Source organism: Ursus americanus, chromosome 14 (assembly GCF_024610735.1).
Source record: "Ursus americanus isolate L20-20 chromosome 14, mUrsAme1.1.p, whole genome shotgun sequence".
NCBI classification, from domain to species: domain Eukaryota; kingdom Metazoa; phylum Chordata; class Mammalia; order Carnivora; family Ursidae; genus Ursus; species Ursus americanus.
In genome coordinates this window covers 34,564,281-34,586,849 of record NC_142140.1, presented here as the reverse complement: position 1 = coordinate 34,586,849, position 22,569 = coordinate 34,564,281, and the positions used below count along the sequence as shown (strand labels likewise).

The following is a 22,569-nucleotide window of genomic DNA, read 5'->3' as shown; positions in this document are numbered from 1 at the left end:
GCAAAATATGAATTAGGAAGGGAAGACTATTATGTCCCCCAAGAAAATTTTACTTATAACACAAACCTGCTTTCAATGAAAATTGCACATGATCTGAAAGTGAGAGCTGACCTACCAAAGGGTGCTTGCTCTCTTGTTCTGTTTCCTTTTCTTATTCCACTAGCTTCTCCACAGTTCTACTTTTAGGAAGGAAAAGGTTAGGTGAGATTAAAAGAGGAATGGAAGAAGGAAGATCAATAGAGGCCAAGAGAATGCGCTGCAAGTTGGCCATAGGGCTGCTCTGACCACGGCGCCAGCCCCTGGGGACAAGTCACCTCGGCTTCAAATTCGGCTTTGACCTCTGGGGTGCTAGAGCGGCCGTCTCGCCTCGGTGAAGTGCTCTGGTCTGGAATCAGGTGGCTTTCCTCTGCTGCTTGCTAGCTGCTTGCTCCTGGGCAAGTCCCTTGGGGTCTCTGGGCTCTGGTTTCCCAGCTGGTCAGCAGAGATAACCAAGGACCTAAGGCAGGTGTGAGAGCTGGGTTGGGCGGGGCACGCCAAGCCCGTGGGCAGACACGGCATGGAGCGGGTGCTCCCCACATGGTGGACGGTGCTTCCACTTCGAGCAGTGGTGGCTTTTGTGACTGAGACCCTGGCTCAGGAGTGCGGTCGGTGCTGAGGGCAGTAGGCTGGTCATCGGGTCATCTTCAGGGTTCGCCTTTTGGCGTCCCTCTTCACAACCGTGTGCCTGCCCCCCTCTGGCTGAGGAACTTCTGCGGTGAGAGAGGATGCCCCACTCCTCGTGCCAACCTGCATCCCCGTGTCCCCCATTCCCACCCTGGCCTGCTTCCCTTTCCCATGACCTGCTGCCGTAGGCAGCTCCCCACATTCTTGTGCAGGCCCTTCAGATTTGACCATCCGTTTAAAAGTTTTTGTTGTGTGCCAGGCACTGTGATCTTTGCTCAGACCAGTGGTTTTCAACCTGGTGGCAGGAGTCAATGGACTGTTTGGCTGTCGCAACTAGGGCTGGGGGTGGGAGTGCTACTGACAGCTGGTAGGTGGAATTCAGGGACGCTGCTAAGCGCCCTAGGACACACAGCCGCGCACAACCAAGAGTCATCCTACTCTAAATGGCAGGAGTGCCACTGTTGGGAAACCCTGGTGTAGACTGAAGAGTATGGGGTAGGGGTGAAGAATAAGGAAGAAGGATATGGGACACCTGGGTGGCTCCGTCAGTTAATGCGTGTGCCTTCAGCCCAGGTCATGATCCCAGAGCCGCAGGATCGAGTCCTGCATCGAGCTCCCCACTCAGCAGGGAGTCTGCTTCTCCCTCTGACCCTCCCCCCTCATGCTTTCTCTCTCATTCTCTCTCAAAAAAGTAAGTAAATAAATATCTTTAAAAAAAAGGAAGAAAGGTATGGTCTTTGCAGTGATGATGCTTTACAGAAATGTATGAAGGTTCCCATTCTGAAACTTCACATCCCCTCGCCCCTGCTCCCCCTGTACCAGGACCAGCAGTGGGCAGAATTTCAGCTAAGAGTGATCATGTGATACTTCAGGCCTCCGTGTTCTGTTTTAGAAGGTTTTTAAAAAGTTCCTTAATCGATAATTCGAAGTCATGTCACCCTGCTGCCACACTGTGAGACCTTCCCCCAGACTGCAGACAGACCTTGTCAAGTGGTTGTATCCTCAGCGCCCGGTGTGCTAACATGCAGTGTAGTGCTTTTCCATTTCCAGAGTGGGGGCACCAGACAATCTTCGGATCCTTTCATCATACCTGAGAGGTGGGGCCTGCTGGAATTTGTCACTAAACCTTTCTGAGCTGCCTGCATCAGACAGCCACTAGAGGAAGGGCTCGGACACGAGCCAGGAGCTCAGCTAGATGGCGCTGAGCACAGCAGCTCACCTTCTTTGAACCACTGTGTGGGACCGGCTACTGTACGTGGATTGTCTCGTTCGGGCCCGTAGGGCTTTTTCCATTTCATGGATGGAGAAATGAATCAAATGGGGATGCAGGGACTCGTCCTCCGGGTTGCTATCAGCTGGGTATCTTTGTTAAAGGAAAATGGAAATTCTTAGACCCCGCACATAAGGAGAGAAAAGTTTCAAGCATCACAGCGATATTGACTTGCAAGGTTTCTTCATTCTAAATTTGCCATTCCCTCGCTAGATAAAGACCCTGCGCTGAGACATACATCTTTGTTTAGCTAAAAATGGAATCCATAATTACACTGTTTATCTGCTTCATTTCCTTAATGAAGGGGACTGTGGAAGCCCATTTCTGCTTGATTATCACAAAGGTATCATTTTGGCGAAGTTGCACAAAGAGAATGGAGCTTGCTGGCACCGAGTATGAATGGGGGTGCATTCACAGAGACAAAAGAAGAGGAAAGCTTTTCAAATGGCAACTCTATTCATTCCCAGTTGTCTGCCCATAATTACTGTGAACCCAAGTCAGTTATTCTCATCAGGGACATTTGTTGCTAAGGGAAAATTAAAGAAATTCAATTGTGTGGATGCTCCATTGGGTGCTTCATTGTGAGTGAGTGGTAGGTCATGGCTTTGGCTTGAGACCGCTAGCCTAACAGGGACGGGAAGTAGAGCCGTATCTCGGCCCAGAATGGAGGCACCAGGATGGGACCGTGCAGAAGCGGGTCTGGGCTTCCCGAGCTCACGGCAACGTGACTTTGGGCAGGCAGTGTCACTTAACTTCTCTGGGCTGTAGTTTCTTCATCTGTAAAATAGGGGAGCAGAGGGCCTTCCTCGGTGCACAGTGGTGAGGTCTGTCCATACAAAGGGCCCAGGGTCGTGTTTGGCACACAGTGAGTGCTTCCCGAGTATTGGCTGTGAAGGTGGTGACGGTGGTTTTGCTGTTTAAGAAAATGATGGTCATGGCGAGTCTCTTTCTGGGGGACTCAAGGCAGGCCATGTCTGCTTTCTGAACCTGTTTTCCCTACAATAAGGAATCAGCCCAGCTGAACTTTGTGACCTCTTGTACCTACACCTTTGTAAGATAATGCCTTGTAAATGCCCAATGGCTAAGACAGCACTCAGGAGATCACTGGCAGCCTGAGCTATAGGTTCAAAATTGCATAGATAAGCAATAATGCCTGGCCAATATATGTGGTGTCCATAGCACTCCAGACAAAGAAAGGTCTTCATAATAAACCATGTTATTTAGGTTATATGTGGCCATGGTTTTATACGATAATTCGCATGTGGTCCAAAAACACAGCAAGGGACTTCCAGCCAATCCACAGTCGTGTTGCAAACAGACTCGACGGTTTATCCCCACATCAGTATGGGTGCCCTGCAATTGTCAAGGGAACAAGAATTTCATCTCCAGGAAGGATCAGAGCCAAATGTGCCTCACCATTGAGAGCGCTGGACTCATTCCATTGTAACTGGGCCCAGACAATTACAATTAGAGATGGTGCAATTATCGGACCCATTTAAATCATGTGTGCTGCCTATCTCAGCCCGCCCCAAAGACCTTTCTTCCTTTCTTTCATTGGCCGAACTTCACAGAGCAGTTAAATATATGTGTGCTGGAGCCAGACAGCCCAAGTTCAAATTTTGGCTCTGCCACATACTTGCTGGATGAATTTGGGCAATTCATTTGGTTCTCTCCTCCATTCACTAATCTGCAAAACAGAGATAACCATGGTTCCCACCATATAGTTTATTTTTTTTATTTTGTCATGTTTTACCGTTAAATAAATTAATACACATGAAGGAGAACAGCATCTGGCATGTAGTAATTTCCTAATAAATGTAGCTGTTACCATCATGAGCTTATTATGCGCCATCTGCATGCGTGTGCCGTATCCACTTGCAATCTCTGTTGTTGGGCGGTTTTTTTTTTTACTTGATCTTTATTTCATTTTAACGGACTCATTTTTGAAATTAAAATAATTTAAATATTAAAAGGAAGTTTCCCAACGTGAAAGTCGCTCTCACTTGCTATACAAGGGAGTCAATTGTGAACACAAGAACCATGAAAATAAAAAGTGTGACCAAATTGTAGCCAGATGCTTGGAGCTTTATGTGTGGCCTCCCCAGATAAAAAAGAAAAGGAGGTGGGGTGGGGGAGAGCAAACGAAAGAAAAACGAAAACGAAAGAAAGGTGGGAAAAACTCCCTAGCATCCAACAAAGATGTCCTCCGGACAAAATCAGAGGCATTGGAGAAGAACTTGGAAGTGAATGATGTTTCTACCAGGTGCCCCTCTCTGTGCCGTTGCTGTTTGGCCCGGGCCACTGAGACTGACCTTGTCTTCCCCCTGAAGGCCGGCAATTTGTCATGAGGGCCTGAGATGCTTACATTCCCTTTGTCTGTTTGCCTGAAAAACACCATTCAGGGGAATTATTCATATATTCAGCAAGCATGTGATGACATTTGCCATGAGCCAGCAGCGCAGGGCATGGGGGACAGGCAGTGTCCAGGACCCGGGCCTTTGGGAGCATGACACTCACCCATGCTGTCCCTGCAGTACAGCCAGGAGTCAGGGAGGTAGTCATTGGCCTTTTCTAACCAAAAAGCAATGCTTCAGAAAGGCGCCCGTTTCTGAGGATTTGGCGCAATAACACGCAGTCGTGTGGCAGTGAGCGTGTTTGCTTAAAGAGCCCTCACAGTGCACCAGCCGCTTGCCAGGCATTAATTCATCTGGTCCTCACACAACCATGTGAAGTTATTCCCTCTTATTCCCATTTGACAGAGCAGAACACTGAGGTATCCGGAGATTGAACTCACCTGCTGTCCCACAGCAGTGGCAAGATTCATGACCCCTAGTTTGTGCCCTTAGCTACTGTGTAATTAGTCCAGCTCCTGGCATGTGGGTGGTGACATGCTCCCACAGCTAGTGTTTCATGAAGGCTGTATGTGTGTCTGCACCTGCATATATGTGAAAGTGTGCACGCGTGTCCCTTGGTTAAGAGCTGTACCTGCCTTGGTCTATTCATTACCCAGAACAACTCAGTGAGTTAGTATGGGCATCGTGCCGTATGTCAGTGACCAGCTTCTGAAATATCACACGTCATGCATAAAAAAGCTGATTGCATCCACTTCCCTTTGTTTTAGATGAGAATAATGACAACAAATTATGCTTTAACCCCAAACCCCTAATCAATGTCCTCAAAATAATTAAAGCTTAATGAAAAGCCTATAAAAAAAAAACCCAGTCATGTTAGAATTGGAATACATGCTTGGCACATGGCTTCCTGATTACCCACCAAATATCTGGTGGTTACCAAATGCTCCTTTAACACTTAGTGGTCCTGTGCGGGCTCACCTCGTGCCAGCAGCCTCCGCATAGCCATTTCACAAAACATGTCCCCGTGCTCCTGACATCCCACCAACTGTATTTGGAATATAACTTGAGACTTGGTCAAAACATCATTTTGTTAAAATCCTATTGAGTTTTGGAGTTGGAAATGTAAATTATATATTCTATATATTTATAAATAGATGTTTATATTTCCATATAAACGTCAGCCAAAAACTTTGTATAAAGTTCGGGTATTGGAAACCTAAGAGCATTCTACTTGTAAGATTTTTTTTTTTTTTTTTTTTAGAGGAGTGGGGAGGGGCAGAGGGAGAGGGTGAGAGAGAATGTTGAACAGTCTCCAATCCAGTGTGGAGCCCAATGCGGGGCTCGATCTCCTCACACTGAATTTATGACCTGAGCCAAAATCGAGAGTCAGATCCTTAACCAACTGAGCCAGCCAGGCGCCCCCTATTGGTAAGATGTTAATGAGTGACAAGTCCTGTGACCAAGTACCTGTACTATTGGCATCTCCGTTTTGCAGATGGGAATACTGAGGATTAGCTAGAAGCAATGGAACACGGGATTTATACTCCAAACTTCTCTGACTTCAGAGTCTTCGCCTTTAACCACTGTGCTACAGTATCTACCGTCATTGTCATTCTAATGTTACAATGGCTTCCTTAGAATGCTAGTGTTGTAACTTCTTGTTATTGATTACTGTGTTACTATTTATTATTATTATTAACTGCATTTACTCAGCACTCATTATGTTCCAGGTACTTTACTAAGTACTCAACATATAATGTCTCATTTACTTCTCACATCACCCTCTGATAGAGGGAGTATATTAGCCCCAATTTACACACTGAGAAAAATTGAAACTTAAAGAGTTTCTAGAACTTGCCCATTGGACATAACTTGTTTTTATTATTTTATCAACCACCGAGACTTTACCAAGTGCCTACTGGGTACCCATCCATGTACCAGGGTTATCTAGTGCTGTATTCCTGGGCAAGGAACTTCATAAGAGTAGGATCAGGTTCATGGCTGTGGTTCAAAGACATTACGTATTTTACTATTCCATAGTTCAATTTTGTTTCTGTCATAAAACCACGCAATTGTATCATGACCTTCGTCTCACCCTAAATAATATGGTGTAACTTCTATTTTATACATTTATTCAGATATACATATGTGTTGTTGCTAAGTTCAAGTAAGTCTGAAGTCAGAGACCCGTTGACTGATGTTGTCCCAGAAAGTATTCTTGTGATGCATAAATGATAGTGGATGAAGCCAACACAACGGCTTGAGGAATTATAGCTTATAGAGTTGCTTGGCAGATGAAATCACTTGACTAATTAGAAAATAATGCATTATGCTGTGCCTAGAAAAATCACAGCACGGCGGGAGCGGAACTGGGTTCTGAGTTACTGTGGGCTGCCAGTCACAAGAAAGCCTGTGCCTTTGTTCTTTATCTTTTTTTTTTTTTTCCTTCTTCTTCTTCTTCTTCTTTTTTTTTTTTTTCCTATCCCTACAGCCCAGAAATTGAAACAGACCCTGGAGCCTTGTGATACTGAATACCCAGCATTTGTCTCTGAGCGCACCATCAAGGAAACCTCAGGGAACATTGCTTGTGAAGACTGCTCCAAGTAAGCCTCCCACCTCCTTTCTGCTCTGTGTAGAACTCCTATGCGCCATGTGTCTGGCCTGCTCACGATCACAATTAGAGATGGAAACATGGCTGCCCTCTTGTGTGAGGAAGTGTTTCCACCAGCTTGGAAAAAACACCTCTTGGCTTCGTTAGATCATTTAGAATTTGGGAAGCGTTCAAAAGACTTGAGTATGCATCCTGGAATAGACGAGGTTTTTAGTCGAGTTTATCGTTGGTTGGAAACCGTCCTAATTGGTGTTTTCCCAGTTGACAGTTGGCCATTTCAGCTATCTGTTGGGAAAAATCCTTCGGTGTCTTTCCTGGAGGCATCGAATCTTCAGGATTCGCTGAAATCTGGTGTCTGGGGAATGAGTCTTGGTCGCTTACTAGGCATTTCCCTGATTCCTAATGCCGTTGGGCCTTTTTTAATGGTTTAACGATCATTTGGGTTTCTTTCCCCTTCATTTCTGTTGGCATTTGGCCGTTGGGTGATGAATCTACTCTTACTGGTTTGGGTGTTCTAGGTTTGGGGTGTGATTTCTTTGCAGTTGTACGCTTTACATAAGTATCTTCCTAGTCCTTCATCTGACAACTCATCTTATATAATGTCTTTAGATGCATGTAAATTTTCTTTTGCTTTTATTTTCATGTAGTCAAATTTATTCTTCTGTTCTTCTATGATTTGTGCGTTTGTGCTTTAAGAAGTTAGTCTCTGCCCTCATGGCATAATGGTATTCTCATATAGTTTTATTCCGAACGCTTCCAAGTGTTGACTTTCACATTTAGGGCTTGAATCCCTCTTGAATTTGTGTGTGTGCCATAAGGTAAGGTCTAATTTCATCTTTTCCAATATAATTCCCTGTTAACCAGCACTACTTATTGAATGTTCTTTTTTTTTCCCCCCCAATCGATTTATTATGGCCCCTGTGTCATATAGGGTGAGTGCCCATCTGTATGCAGATCTGTTTCCAGGTTTTACGGTTTGTCAGTACTGATGTCAACAGCATATCTCTTTAATTATTATAGCTTTGTAATATGACTTGATATTTAGGAGAACAAATATCTTTTCTATATTAAGTTGTCTTGGCTATTCTTCTCTCTCCTCTTTCATACTAATTTTGTAATCAGCTTGTTAATTTCCACAAATTATGATATGGTTTTGATTAAAATTGCTGTAAGTTATAGATTAATTTGAAGATAATTGCTATCTTGTATACTACTGGAACTTTCCATTTATAAACTACGTGTGTCTCCTTATTTACATGTCTTTTAATGTAGTTTTATAATTTTGTGTTAGATTTATACCTTGAAAGTGGATAGTTTTTCCTGCTATCAGAAATACATTTAAAACTACGTTTTCTAATTGGTAATTGCTAGAATATGAGAACATCACTGATTTCTGTATATAGAATATCTTGTATCCAGTTGCTAACTGCTCTTTTAGATTTCATAGTTTGTGTATGGCTTCCCTTGGACTTTTTTTCACACACGGTCACATCATTTGTGAAAATTTTCCTTTCTAACCTCCATATTTGTTTTGTTGCATAGCAGTAACTGGAATTGTTGACTAGAAGCAGGGAGAGTAGACAACTGTATCTTGTTCCTAATCTAAAGGAATTTCTTCTACTAATTCTATGTTAACTATGATGTTTGCTATAGGGTTTTTTATTGAGGTATAATTCACATATAATATCACATTCTTTTCAGGTGTACAACATAGCAATTCAACATGTGTGCACATTATGAAACGGTCACCACACAATCTAGCTCCCATCCGTCACCTTACAGACTTAAGGCAACGTCAGCGACTCTGTTCGCCATGATGTACGTTGCATCCTGATGATTTATTTTATTGCTGAAAGTTTATACTTCTTGATCCTCTGCACCCATTTCTTCCCCCCACCCCCCCCCACCCCTTCCACTCTGGCAACCACCAATCTTTCTCTTCTTCTATAAATATGAATTTTGTTTTGTTTTGTTGGTTTATTTTTTAGATTCCACATGTTTGTGAAATCATGTGGTATGCTATTGGGTTTTCTAAATTATAGTAAAATATTAATAATATGAAATTTACCTTTGTAACTATTTTTTAAGGAGATTTAGACAGTGATTTTCTTTTTAAGTTGATTTGTTTGTTTGTTTATATAATCTCTATACCTAGTGTGGGGTGGAACTCTCCACCCCGAGATCAAGAGTCACTGTTTTCCTGAGTCAGCCAGGCCACCCCGAGATCAAGAGTCACTGTTTTCCTGAGTCAGCCAGGCCACCCCCATCGTAACTATTTTTAAGTGCACAGTTCAAGAGCTTTAAGTACATTTGCAATGTGGTACAACCGTAACTTGTATCCATTTCCTGAGTTGTCTTAGATTTTCGATAGTTAACCAATTATCAGGTTAAAGAAAACCTCTTCAGGGGTGTTTGTTGCTCTTGTTGCCATTGTTTGAAATTTGAATGGAGGTTGAATTTTATCAAAACATTTTTTTCTACCTTCATTACCAAAATAATTTTTATTTGTTCATATCTTGAGTTACAGTGATAAAAATTTTTAAAAATTTAAATCATGAAATATATATACGATCTCTTTCATGGTAGATGGATTATCTCATGTGAAAACATGCTTCCTTTCCCAGGATGGTCTTTCACTGCCATGATTACAAAAGACAAAAACCAAAACCATCTTGCTAGATCCATTTGTTCATGTTATATTGAAGTGGCCATCTGTGCTCAAAACGAAGAGTGGGTTAGGGGCACCTGGGTGGCTCCGTCGTCTAAGCATGACTCTTGATTTCAGCTCAAGCAATGATCTCAGGGTCCTGGGATCAAGCCCTGCATGTGGCTCTGCCCTCAGCACGGGGACGGGGGAGAGTCTGCTAAAGTTTCTCTCTCCCTCTCCTTCTGCCCAACCCCCCCAAAATAAATAAATAAATCTTAAAAAAAAAAGTGGGCTATACTTTTCCTTTCACATACTGTCATTAGGCTTTGCTATTGAGGTCATTTTATTGTTACAAAATAACTTGGATCTTATACGTTTGTATAAGATTAAATTATCTGCTTTTAGGTCAGGTGAAATTTACCCATAAAACTATGAACAGCAGATACGTTATTTATTCATTTATTTTATTCATTTATTTATTTATTTTTCCTGTGTGAGTAAATTTTCAACTCCCGAATTAGTTCCTTCAGTGGTTAGATATCTTTGGAGTCTCTACTTCTTTTTTAAATGATTTTGGTAATTATATTTCTAGGAAAATTGCCTGTTTCATCCCACTTCTCATGTTCATCGCATGCATTTGTTAATAGTGTTTTCTTTTGATTAAAAATGCTGCCATATGTGTGATTTTGCCCCGTTTTAAATCAATCTCTCTCCCTTCCCTTCTCCTCCCCTTTTCCCCCCACACCTCCTCTTCTCACACCCCCTCCCCCTTTCTCTCTCTCTTTCCCTCCCTCTCCCTCTCTCTTTCTGTCCCTCTCACTCTCTCTCTCCCTATCTCTCTCTGCCTCCCCCTCTGTCTCCCTCTTCCTCCCTCTTCCTTCCTCTCCCCACTCCCTACCTCTCCCTCCCTGTCCCTCTCTCCCTCTCTGTCTCTCCTTACCTAACTCCCTCCCTCCATTGTTTCCTCCTTCCTTTCCTCCCTCTCCATACTAACAGACATGTTTGTTTTCTTTTCCTTTTCAAAGAACCATCATTTAGTTTGTTAGATTTTCTCTGTTGTTTCTTTTTTTTTTAAAAGATTTTATTTATTTATTCGACAGAGATAGAAACAGCCAGCGAGAGAGGGAACGCAAGCAGGGGGAGTGGGAGAGGAAGAAGCAGGCTCATAGCGGAAGAGCCTGATGTGGGGCTTGATCCCATAACGCCGGAATCATGCCCTGAGCCTAAGGCAGACGCTTAACCGCTGTGCCACCCAGGCGCTCCTTCTCTGTTGTTTCTTTGACTTTCTTTTTCATTTTATTTTGCTTCTTACCTGTGTTATTACCTTTCTTCTATGTTTTTGGGATTTACTCTTTATTATTTTCTACCATTTTGTGTTCGATGCTTAGCTTTTGCAAATTCATTTATATATGTAGATAGATATACATATATCTATATATATAATAAATGTATTTTACATGTGTAATTTTTCTCTTCATTTCACTTCATATAGGGTTGTCATTATTCAGCTGTGATAATTTTCTAATTTTCACCATATTTTTGATTGGTAAATTTTTAAATACTGTTTTAAGATTTCCTGATATATATGGGTTTTGAAGCTATCTTTTTTTTTCTTATTGATTGCTGTTAAATGACGTTGCTGTCTGTATACCACGTGGTCTGTCCAGAGACTTGTTTTGTTTTCTAGTACTTGTCCACATGGTTTTGAAAGCAGGTTTCATTCTCTAAAAGCTGAGTACAGGGATTAATGTGTATCCATTGGATCAAGTGTGTTTATTGTGTTGCAAACTTTTGTTCTTGTTGTTCTGTTTTAGATATCAGGCTCTCACCAGGCTTATGGATCTTTCCACTCCTTCATGTCATTCCTTTTACCTTGCTTTTTATATTTGGAAGCTGTGTTACCATAGACAACCCTGTTCAGGACTGGTATAGCGTCCTGATAAATCATTCCTCTGATCACTACTGGATAGCCCTCTCTGGGAAAGTATTTTATGCTTTCATGTCTATTTTGTTTGCTAACAGCACAGATGCAGTATTTCTTTGTTTGCTGACATATCCTAGGCATGTTTTCCCCCTTCCTTCCATTTTTAACTTTCTTTTTTGTTTCTGTCATTTTGTATTAGGATTTTATCTTATAAATAGAATGCAGCTGGCTTTGGCATTTTTATTATCTCCATTATCAGAGATTTAATCTTTTATAATTTACTGTGCTTGGACAAGTTTGAATTTATTTCTAGCATCATTTTATAGGCTGTTTATCTCCATATCCTTCCTTCCTCCCTCCCTCCCTCCCTTCCTTCTTTTCCTCCTTCCTTTCTTCCTCCCTCCCTCCCTCCCTCCCTCCTTCCCTTCCTCCCTTCCTTCCTCCCTTCCTTCTTTTCCCCCTTCCTTCCTTCCTTCCTTCCTTCCTTCCTTCCTTCCTTCCTTCCTTCCCTTCTTCCTTCCTCTTTCCCTCCCTTCCTTCTTTCTTTTCCCTCCAATTGGACCTACTGAGTTTTCTCTATTCCTGTTTTTCCTCTCCTAGTATGTAAGGTATGCCCCTTGTCCTGAAGTATCGACCCTTAACCTTGCACATGTTTCAGGATCTCTTCCCTCCTCCATGGAGAACAAACTCTTAGAACCTCTGACTTGGATTACCTTCCATCTCTTTCATGTGATATTTCCTAACATTCTAGCTCTGCTGTGTTTTTAACCTACCAAATATGTTATTATTGCTGTTGCTGCCTGTAATAAATGAGATGTTTACCAGTTTGTTTACTCACTATTTTTTTTAAATCATTGCTTCTTGTTTTACAGTACTTTAGAAGTTTTTTGTTTTGTTTTGTTTTGTTTTTTTCCAGGAATGATCTAGGAGTGGTAAATGATCTCACACTTTGTCTGAAATGCTTTATTTACTATGTGCTCTGCAGTGATCATTCAACCCCATGCTATCTAAATTGAAGTATTTTGAAGATACTATTCCACTGTCTCCTGAGTTTTAGTTTTGTACCTCTCTAGGTGGTCTGGCTTTTCCCCTTCTCAGAGGGCTTTTAAAGGCCTTTTCTTTGATATTGTGGTTTCACTGACATGTGTCTAGATATAAATTTACTTCACTGTGTTTATATACTTTCTTCTGGGTAATTTCCCTAAACTTGAGTTCGCTAATTTCCTTTTGGTTGTGTCTAGTCCTCTGCTTGGAGTATTAAAGTCTTCCTATTTATTTTTAGATGTATCATTTGCTTCTTTCAAAAATCTGTGTATTCTCGTATACATTAAAGTTGCTAAGAAAGTAGATTTTAAAATATCTGTGTCTTCTTTATATAGATTCTTATTCTTAAATTTCCTATACCTAATTATAAAGGCCTTTTAGGGCTGTTTTAGTAGTTTAAATTGGGGGGATATCAATTTCCTCGTCTCTTGTATCTGCTTTCTTTCCTGATAGATAATTGAATCATGCGTTCTGTCATTTTTGACCATGAACTGATTTTTACTATTCATTATTTTTCTGTGGGAACAGAATAGAGCCTGAGTTTCTCTTCACAAGGTTTATAATGGGGCTTTAGTCATGTATCCTGTTAGTACTGACTGCCTGGGAATTCTTGTTATGTAAGTTTTTGTATTTAGGAGTTTCTGCATCATATAATTACAGTAAATATTTTTCCTAAGCAGCATGTCGTTTCGGCTTAAAGTTTGATTTCTCATGCTAATATTGTTTTGCCCATTCAGACCCCAGACAGCACCAGAGTATCCGCTTTTTACACTTAGTTCTAAATGTACATGTTGGCTTTTAGTGTCTTGTCTTTTAAGTTCTTTTGTTTTTAAACATGCTTGTACTGTTTTACTATTTCATCCAGCATGTCTAAGTGTTTAGAGCAGAATGGCTTCCATATTGGCTTAATCCGCCATGTTATAGTTTGCTATTCTGACTGACGACTTTCTAGAACCACCCCAAGAAAGCACGGGAGTATGGTGGTTTAGTGTGGGAGCCGTGGCATCAGGGAATTCAGAGTGTGTGGACCCCAACTCCCATCATTGCTAGCTGTGTAACTTTGAGCAAAAACATAAACTCTCTGAAACTCAGCCTTTCCTGGCTAATTTGGAGGATAATAATAGTAAGCACAGCATAGGCTGGTTGTACGAATTAAGTGGGAAAATGTATGTTGTAGATTTAGCATGATGCCTGGAACAGAGGAAGTTCTCAATAAATGGCCCCATTTCATGCTAGCATAATGCCATACCAACTTCGTATGTAAAGATTTTGGCCCCCATTAACTGTTCTGTTAAAATGTGCATTCTCCTTTTGATAGTCTCACATCACTTCGCCACTGTAGAATTCCTGTAGGAAAAGGTGCCACATATATGTATTTTTGATGGCCAAAGTTTACATATACTTAAGGATCGTTGACAGTTCATGGCTCTGTAGCTCCATGAAGTGGACTCCATTGATTTTATAATGACTGCAAACCTTTCCAACCAGAGGGATATTGTATCCTCAGTAGTCATAACTACAGACTTCCTAAGGTAACCAGTATCTTCTAGTGCACAATAGGTAATCAGATTTAGTGGAGTAAATTAGGTTTCTTATTTCCATTCTAGATGAGAGAACAGATAGAGCCAAGATAGATGATTGCTAAGGCCAGCAGTATTTTTCCTTGTTGACTTGCAATCAGAAGCCAAAAATATGAATGCAGTTTGATTAAAATAAGTAAACTAAGGTTTCAAACAGAAGAGAGACCATTTTTTATTCAGTGGAGGGTAATTGCATTCCTGCTAAGGCCCAGGAATTGCAGGTGCATTGGGAAAACCAAGGGTGGATGAGATATGAAGTTGACACTCAAGATATTTATATCCACTGTGACGAGTCTTCTTCGGGCCTTGACTTCCACACTGGGTTCAAGACTCACAGGAGGTTGGGAAGTTCAATGGCCCTGATCCCAGTTGCTGGCAACACTGAAAAGATGCTGCAGGCTTTGGAGGATTTTCGTTTCAGAGCTTCAAGACCACCACCTGGTAGCTCAGTCATATGCAACAGAACAAAATAATAAAGGCCCCGGGGTGTGAGTAGGGAGAGGTATGGAGACCTGTACTTTTCCTTTCTTTCTCAGTAACGTTTTTACTGATGTGTGGCACGTACGGGAAAGTGTACAAACCATACATTTGCAGCGTGATTAATTTTCATGAAATGAACATATCTGTATAAACAGCACTCGGGTTGAGAAGTGAATGAACGTTGCTAGCCCCTTGGAAGCCCGTACCTGCCCCTGCAAGGTGTACCCCCACTTAGCATATGACAACCACTCTCTCGAGTTCTAACATTAATGGTTGCTTTTACTTGTTTCTAATGCCTAACTTGTGAGATGGCAATTAGTTCATAAGATATGAGGGCTGATGTATTAATTGAGGGGCGTTTTAAGGAATCAGCTTGGAGAACAAAATAAGGCCTTGGGGGAAAAAAATTAAAGATCGCTCAGGGCTTCCTTCAGTGTCCGTTTGTGGATTATCTGTCTTATCAAGTGGCCTAGGCACCGGGCCACACTGTTGGGGACCAGAAGGCACACATGATTCCTGTCTTCATGGAGTTCACAGACAGACATCTAGACAATGTCAACACTCCATGCTGAGGGATGGGATTATAGAGTAAATGTCACGCAGAAGCACAGAAGGGAGGCTGGGTGGTCAAGAAAGACTTCCTGGAAGAAGTGGCATTTATTGTCAGACCACTAGGATATGAAGGACTTAGCAGGTAAAAGTATCCAGACAGAGGGAAGAGCCTTGCATAGGCAAGAGGAATCATGGTTTGTTCAACAGATTTTTTGAAGTTCAGGGAAGCTGGAACGCAGAGCTGGGGGTGAGAAGGACTGGGAGAAGAAGCAAGGAATGAGTAAAGGGCAAATAATGTTGCCCCTTGATTCTCCTGTCAGAGAGAACTAGTCCTTTGAAGAACTTCAGCTGCTACCCCAACACCAGTATGGCACAACAGAAAACTTGTAAAGAGGGGAGAGAGAAAATGATCAGATTCCAGATGTTGGGAGAAATGACAGCGATCAGAGTGACAATGATGGTCTCTTGAAGCAGAAAGTCATGATTCGTACAGATCACTGCTGCCCCACTATTCCCCTGCACCATAGCGTGCACACACTCGTGCATACACACACACACACACACACACACACACACACACACACACACACACTCCCATCCTAATAGAGCAAAGAGCCCATTTGTTTCTCCTCCACTGCCCCCTCCTCTTTTTAAGGATTAGAAATTGACAGATCAGCTGGGGTAACTAGTTGAATGAGAAATCAATTCGTGACTATTTTTTTCCTGATCCAAAAATCCCTGTAAGGCTTTGTTATAAAATCGTTGTAGAATGCTCCTATCATACCAAAATAGGCTCCAGACAATAGTCTCAGATGCTGTGAAGGCCTGACCCTTTTAGTCTCTTTTGCATATCCCTTCCTCCCTTTCCTTGCTCCATTTTGTGAAATGAAGTTTATTAGAAGATACATCTGAGGGCTTATCAAAGTATTGATGAAGATAACAATTTGCGTTTTGTACGATCTTTGGATTCTTGGAATGAAATATGTTAAGGAGAAAAATAATGTTCTTTGACTTGTCCTCATTCCCTTGTCGGCGGCTGGTAGATTTTTCAGTACAATGGCCAACACGTTTGGTGGCGACCAGGAAACCGAATTCACACATCTGCTTTATATCTAATTCATGTCGAAATTTGTCAACCTTTGCCTGGAAAGAGTGAGATTTTGCAGGACTGGTTCACTAAGACAATTATGAATTTTCAACCAGCTTTGTAGGTAACTTCAGGTCAGGGGCAGTGACATTCAAAAATAACACAATTCTACAGCATCTGGCCAGGAGCTATTTGGAAACTGAGTTTGGTGAAAATTATAGCATTTCAGAAATTACGCACTAAGATCTTTTTCAAAGAAAAACATCTCGCCTCCCGCAATGGAACATACAAAACTGTGTCCGTTACAACCCGTTCTGAAGGCAGCGATTACTTTCCTCCACAAGCAATGGCAAACCATAGAGCAACAATCCCAAAGAACTGTGCGCTTCCCACGGGAACATGCTTCGAGCTGCAGTTTGCTGGGGACTGTCATTAACAATCTGCCCATCTCTTAGACGAAAGCGGACGTCCTTGGTGCCTAGCCATTTTTGCCAGAACTCAGGAAACCATGTCAGGTGGTTCTGGCCACATAGTAAAAATCTTTTTGGTCTCCAGTGATCTTTGAAGACTGGCTGATCCTAACTCTGCTTTTACGTCCTGTTTCCAGCATCACTTGATGGTTTTATATGGAAAGTACATCAAGAGTTGACTCAATTGCTCTAAATAGAAACCTTCAAATTGGCAACTCTAAAAGTGGACATTTATCTGTCTATATCATAGGCAGATATATTATAATAGAGGGACAGTATGCGATGTTTAAAAAAGGATTTTCAAAAATATAGGGTTTATTAAGAATGCAGGAGCCTAAAAGAAAATAAGAATTTACATAAGAATGTCATTAGGGTTGGTGGTTTGGCTGCTTTAACCAATAATTTTCGTCATTCAATATCCCACTGATTATTAAATTAATCTGTTATTCAAACAGCAATCGAAAACAACTCAGCCCATATTTTCTGGGCATTTGTGACTGTCAACAAGTTTAACAAAATTAGATATCTGAAAAGAATGCAATGTTTTATGATTTTCCAATACGTTTCTTTCCTTCTTGATACCCTCTCAACCTTTGCTGAGACGGGGATCCTCTTGGAATGGAAACCAATCCCTAAGTTAACTACTTCTCACCCATTAAGAAAAATAATTAATCAAGAATAAAGGGAATCATGTGTAACATGGACAATGCTAGAGCTTTAAAAATCTTGTCACATTTCAATGCTGGCAAGATATTCATTTTTAAGAAAAATCAGTTTTGTTTTTTGTTTTTGTTTTTGTTTTTTTTTGGTTGTGTGTGTAAATGAGTGCGGATGTCTTTTTTGGGGGGTAGTATCACTCATCGCTTTTCATAAAAATTATGTTGCCATCAGTTTCACTTTGGGATCAGAACACAAGCTTTGCTCATCTTCTTGGAAGCCCCAAAAGCTGTGGCTACACTTTGCTTCTCTCATCACTTCTTCCCATGCGCCTTTCATTTGTCCGCTAAACTGAAAGAAAGTAATTGGTCTCGAAGCTGTGTTGACATGTTTCGTGGGCTACGGTTCAGAGAACCATAGTTCAGGGATTCCATTTTCCTACAAACTACTCCAATTTCCTGTTGAGGTCTCACACTGGGTGGGCGTTTTACCGCAAGTCTTCAGACTGTTCCCAGCGAATGCCCTGCAGGTGTTCTTACCAGTGGGCCTTCTGGAAACGACCTGTAAAATGGATCCATTGCACAATGGGGACATGGCATCTTCCTGAGTCAAGGCTGAGAGGCTGAGCTCGGGGCAGGGGGTGGGGAGGGGGTGGGGGCTGAACTACAGCCTGGGCTACCACGCTTAATCACGCAAAGAGTTTAACCAGCTATTTAAACATCCGGGTTCTCTGCTCATCTGCCCAAGGGGCATAATACCTGCCTCAGAGGATGTGTACGTGGGTTAAAAAAAAAAGGGGGGGGTAACACTCATACGTAGCACAGTGCCCAGCACGGAGTAAATGCTGCATAAATGGGGGAGATTTTTATAGAGCACAGTCCACAAACCCATCTGTGTTGACAGGGATGTAGGAAAACCACAGAACTCCAGTCAGGCTCCTCTTCCAGATTTCTTAAGACTGGAAGGTAAAACTACTAGTTTCAATCAGGAAAAGTAGTGGGTGAGGTTTCTGCTCCAACAAGACTGTCCTAGATAAAGTAGATCTTGGATTTTTGCCACTTCCTGGATCCACTTGAGCTCTTGGTTCATTAAAAAAAAATGGAAATATGAATTAGGGACGACACATACGCAATAGTGATCAGATACTTCATTACGCAAATTGGACACAGACTTTGCCAGTGGGAGTACATTAGTGTCATGAATAATGTAATTTGTAGGCATTAAAATGTAACAGTTTTAACCACTTAATTTGCAAGCGTACACTAATTTGTTGAAATATTTTTGTATCTCCTGCTCTATACATTCTTGCCAAACTACTGTACTCAATCTTGTTTAAAATGTGTAAATAAATGTGATTCAATTTCCCATGAAATAACCATTGGCCCTTTCCAGCGGGCTTAGCTCACTTCTAAACAAGACAACTTTCCACTCTACAATGAGATTAACACCAAAGGTCAAATTCTTCCCATTGGAGATGGAGGGCTGTGCAACTTACTTTCCTCCACGTTTTCCCTTGGTGTCATTTACTCACTTAATACCTTGCCGTGTTGGCTGCTAACTTGCAGGGCTGTGGATCTCCCAGATCAAAATAGTTCCTGTCCTTTTGAATTTTACAGTGTCACACCCACACTGTGATGGAGGAAAGCCAGCCTCTGCCTCCATGCTATGTTCATGCTTCCTATTCTGCCTCTCAGAAAGGTGATAGAAATTACTCCTGGATCCTAAAAGTGATTTCTTTCCGCCAAGAAAGATTTAAAACATGGTGGCCACATCTGGAAGTTTCTTCACACTTGGTCATCTACTGCTGGGAATGTGCCACTCATCCCTTCATAAAGGGCTACCTTCTTTTCATATTATGGGTATGGTGCCAGGTTTGAATAATTCAATACGAGCTCTAACAATCGACAGCCTAGTTAGTGCTGTATGTGTGTGGTTGCTGAAAACATGTTGGCTTGAATCTTTTAAAAAAAGGGAAAGGGAGGTAAATGCTTATCTTGGGAGCTGTCTTTTGAATTGTTGAAATAGTGCCGGAAGAGGAAAACATGTCCCAGAGGCATCAGAATAATTGGGATTAAAACCTCTGGTTGATTTTCCTCCCAATTCTTTGGATCTCAGTTCAACGAGATGCTTTACCGGAGACAGGACTTTACTGATTCTCTTTCTCAGATGCTCACAGGAAAAAGGCTCCCTATTCCAAGCGCATGGACGATTACAACTTTGAGGTTCCAGATAGAATGGTGGTTGTGTAGGTGTTGCTATCTTTACTTGCCCTTTGATAATCAGTGTTTGGAGAGGTTTTCGTACAGGAAATGTTGTAAATTACTGTTTTCCCTCGCGAGTCCATGATGCAAAATGAGAGGGGCGCATGTCTATAATGACTAGGCAGGTCTCTACCTGACATGAATTAGTCTCACAATTTCCCATTTGTACATTTCTTAATGTGTGGGAAAGCGGGATGGGAGCACAAGTACGTTTGGCTGGGCTCACAACACAGTGAGGCTTTCCTCTTCCATGCCGGAGGGTAGGAGACCAGCATAGCCAAGGAATATTTTTAGAATGTTTATTTGCATGTGGAATGGAGGAGTGCAGAGCTGTGTCCACACTATGGACGTTTTCGAGCTGCATTTCTGCAGTGCATTGTCTCCATCCCGATGGCTGTTTGTGCTGGGACGCCCACCATCCCTGCCTCAAAGAGCAGTCTGTGTTCCTCCCTTGGGCTGCCCGGGGCTACACCTGAAGTGGCTTAGCAAGTTGCCAAAACCCTATAGATGTGTGTTTATTAACTCTCCAGCTTGCCCTCCATTTGTTTAGCTTGGAAAGAGTTTATATATTCCTATGGGTATTAAAAACCCATCTGATGTATTAAAGGAGCTCAAAGGATCAAAGTAGAAATGCTGCTTGAAATGCAGCATATTGAATATAGACATAAAATTTCTAGACACAAACCACTTTTTCACGGGACATTTTGTATACTTAAGAAGGGAATTCATTTGTTAATGATCAGCTTTTCTTTAGGATTGGCATTTCTCTCTCTGTCTCTCTCTCTTTTCAGGTGAGCTCCAGTTCCACCTTTTTAGGATTGCTCATGATTTTGATAGGAAAGCCTGCTGGCAACCTAGGGGAGGCAGGCAATAATCTCAGCACCATCTTCATGCCTAGAAAGATATAGCCCAAGATCATATCGGCCACTGGCTCATGACCAAGGTTCTTCATGCGTTTGGTAGAAAAATGGGTGGAGAGGTTACAAGATGAGGGTCAGAATCACCCCTGATCCACATAAGGAGACGTGTAACTGATCAGTCAGAAGGATGTGGGAGAAATTCTCAGGCTAGGATCATTATATCAGACGCTTCTCAAGCAATGCACCACTACACTGACTTTAGGAAAACAAACTGTACACTTTACAAACGATTCCGTTTCTGTTGGAGTAGATTGCCCCTGCGGTCTTGCATGATTTCTGCACATCCAAGCCTGAGAATTTATATATGATAGTTGTTTACTGAATGTCTACTTTTTGCTAAGAGGTTCGTGCCTATTTCCATGTTTATCATTCTTTCCATTTTTTCATTTCGTCTGCATTTCACCAAGGAGGAATTTGAGGCTCAGAGGAGTAGCACCCCTGCCCAGTGCTCCAGAGCTGCTAAGTACTTGATTTGAATTAGGTCGGTGGCTATCTAACTCTGAGGCCTGATAGCAAATTCCCGTGGCATCCAGGTGAATGTCTCTCTGTCACGGTACCAAGCCGTGTCAGACTGAGTTCATCTCACCATGAAGGTTTGCTCTGGAAACTGACAATTGCACCCTTCACTTGACCTATGGGAAGAAATTACAAACGTCCAATTTGACAAGATCTGTACATTTCCTGAATGCCAGTTTCATGCAAATCTCCATCAGATCTACTTGGAGGTTTTGTCACAGCATCTAGGGCATAACTGTTTAAGCATCTGTTTATTTGTCTTTCTCCCCCAGTAAATCAGGTGAAATAGGCTGGAACCATGGTAAAAAGTAGTTCAGGCTTTGGTATCGTGCAAACCTGGGTTTGAATTCTCAATGCCATCACTTCCTAATAGGGCGACCTTTGCCAGCAAATGAATTACCCATCTCAGTTGCCACCTGTTCATCTGTAAAGTGACGATGCTAATAGGGCCTACGGGGGTTGGCTTGAAGTGAACAGTACAAGGTACAGTTAAAAGGAGGAAAAGCTTCACCCAGCACCTGGCATTTAGTTGATGTTCAATGTCTGGGAGGTCTTCTACCAAATTCATTATAGATGGGACATATCCTGTTAATTCCTGTATTCTTAGCATTTACAATACGGCTTTGCCTATAAAATGGTGCTCAGAAAATTGTTGATTGAGACAAACTTTCCCAAGAGAATAAACTTGTCAGTGAGCAACAGGGGACAGGGTGTGTGTGATTCTGGTAGCTGAGACACGTGCTATTTTGCATGATATTTGAAAACAAGTATGTATATGTTTTGGAAACAACTAGAAGGTCAGATTCCCAAGAGTGGGAAGAGAACTTTGTGATTTTCCTTAGAAAAAGAGAAGATGGTCTAGAGAAGGGGCTTGCCTCAGGTCCCGCAGGGAGAAGCAGCCTATTCCAGATGCAAAACCCACTCGGTGGCCTGTGTAGGAATCTTCCTCTGTCACCTTGCTTCTTTTCCATAGCTGATAATTTTTAAAATAATTATTCACTCACTAACAATACACAAATAAATGATGGTACAAGATATGAAACACAAATATAGTAAATAATTCAAATAGTACATGAGGCTATGCAATGAGAATTAAATCTTCTCCCCCCATAGCTAATAATTTTTAAAATAGCTATTAACTGAACACATAAATAAGTGATGATACAAAGTATGATACACAAATATAGTAAATAATTCAAACAGCATAAAGATATGCAATGAGAATCAAATCTCCTACCACCCTTGACCCCCTACAACCTGTCTAGAGGACAGCCATTGTTTCTGGGTCCTAGTGCATCCCTCCAAGGACGTCTTCTGCAAATACAAACACACAGGCATATTCAGCATTCCACCGCTCATTTAGTACAGGAATGAGAGCACACTGTGCATACTGTACGTCACCTTTTCTTTTTCACCTGCCGAGACTGTCTTCACATCGTTACATAGATTTGTCTTTTTATTTTAAAAAATCACCTGCGATTCCATTTTGGGGGTATTTTCATTTAACCCAAATTGGACCCAAAACATTGGCTA

The 22,569-nt window shown here is 41.8% G+C and overlaps 1 protein-coding gene across 3 annotated transcripts in view; it reads left to right on the top strand.

The window, feature by feature from the left end:
- The window catches only part of CACNA2D3 (calcium voltage-gated channel auxiliary subunit alpha2delta 3), an 834,102-nt gene that overhangs the window by 777,515 nt on the left and 34,018 nt on the right, over positions 1–22,569 (top strand). For all 3 annotated transcript variants that reach the window (XM_087866960.1, XM_087866961.1, XM_087866959.1), the window contains one exon: positions 6,779–6,890. In XM_087866960.1, coding sequence (XP_087723086.1) covers positions 6,779–6,890 — 112 coding nt within the window. The remainder of the gene's footprint in view (positions 1–6,778; positions 6,891–22,569) is intronic.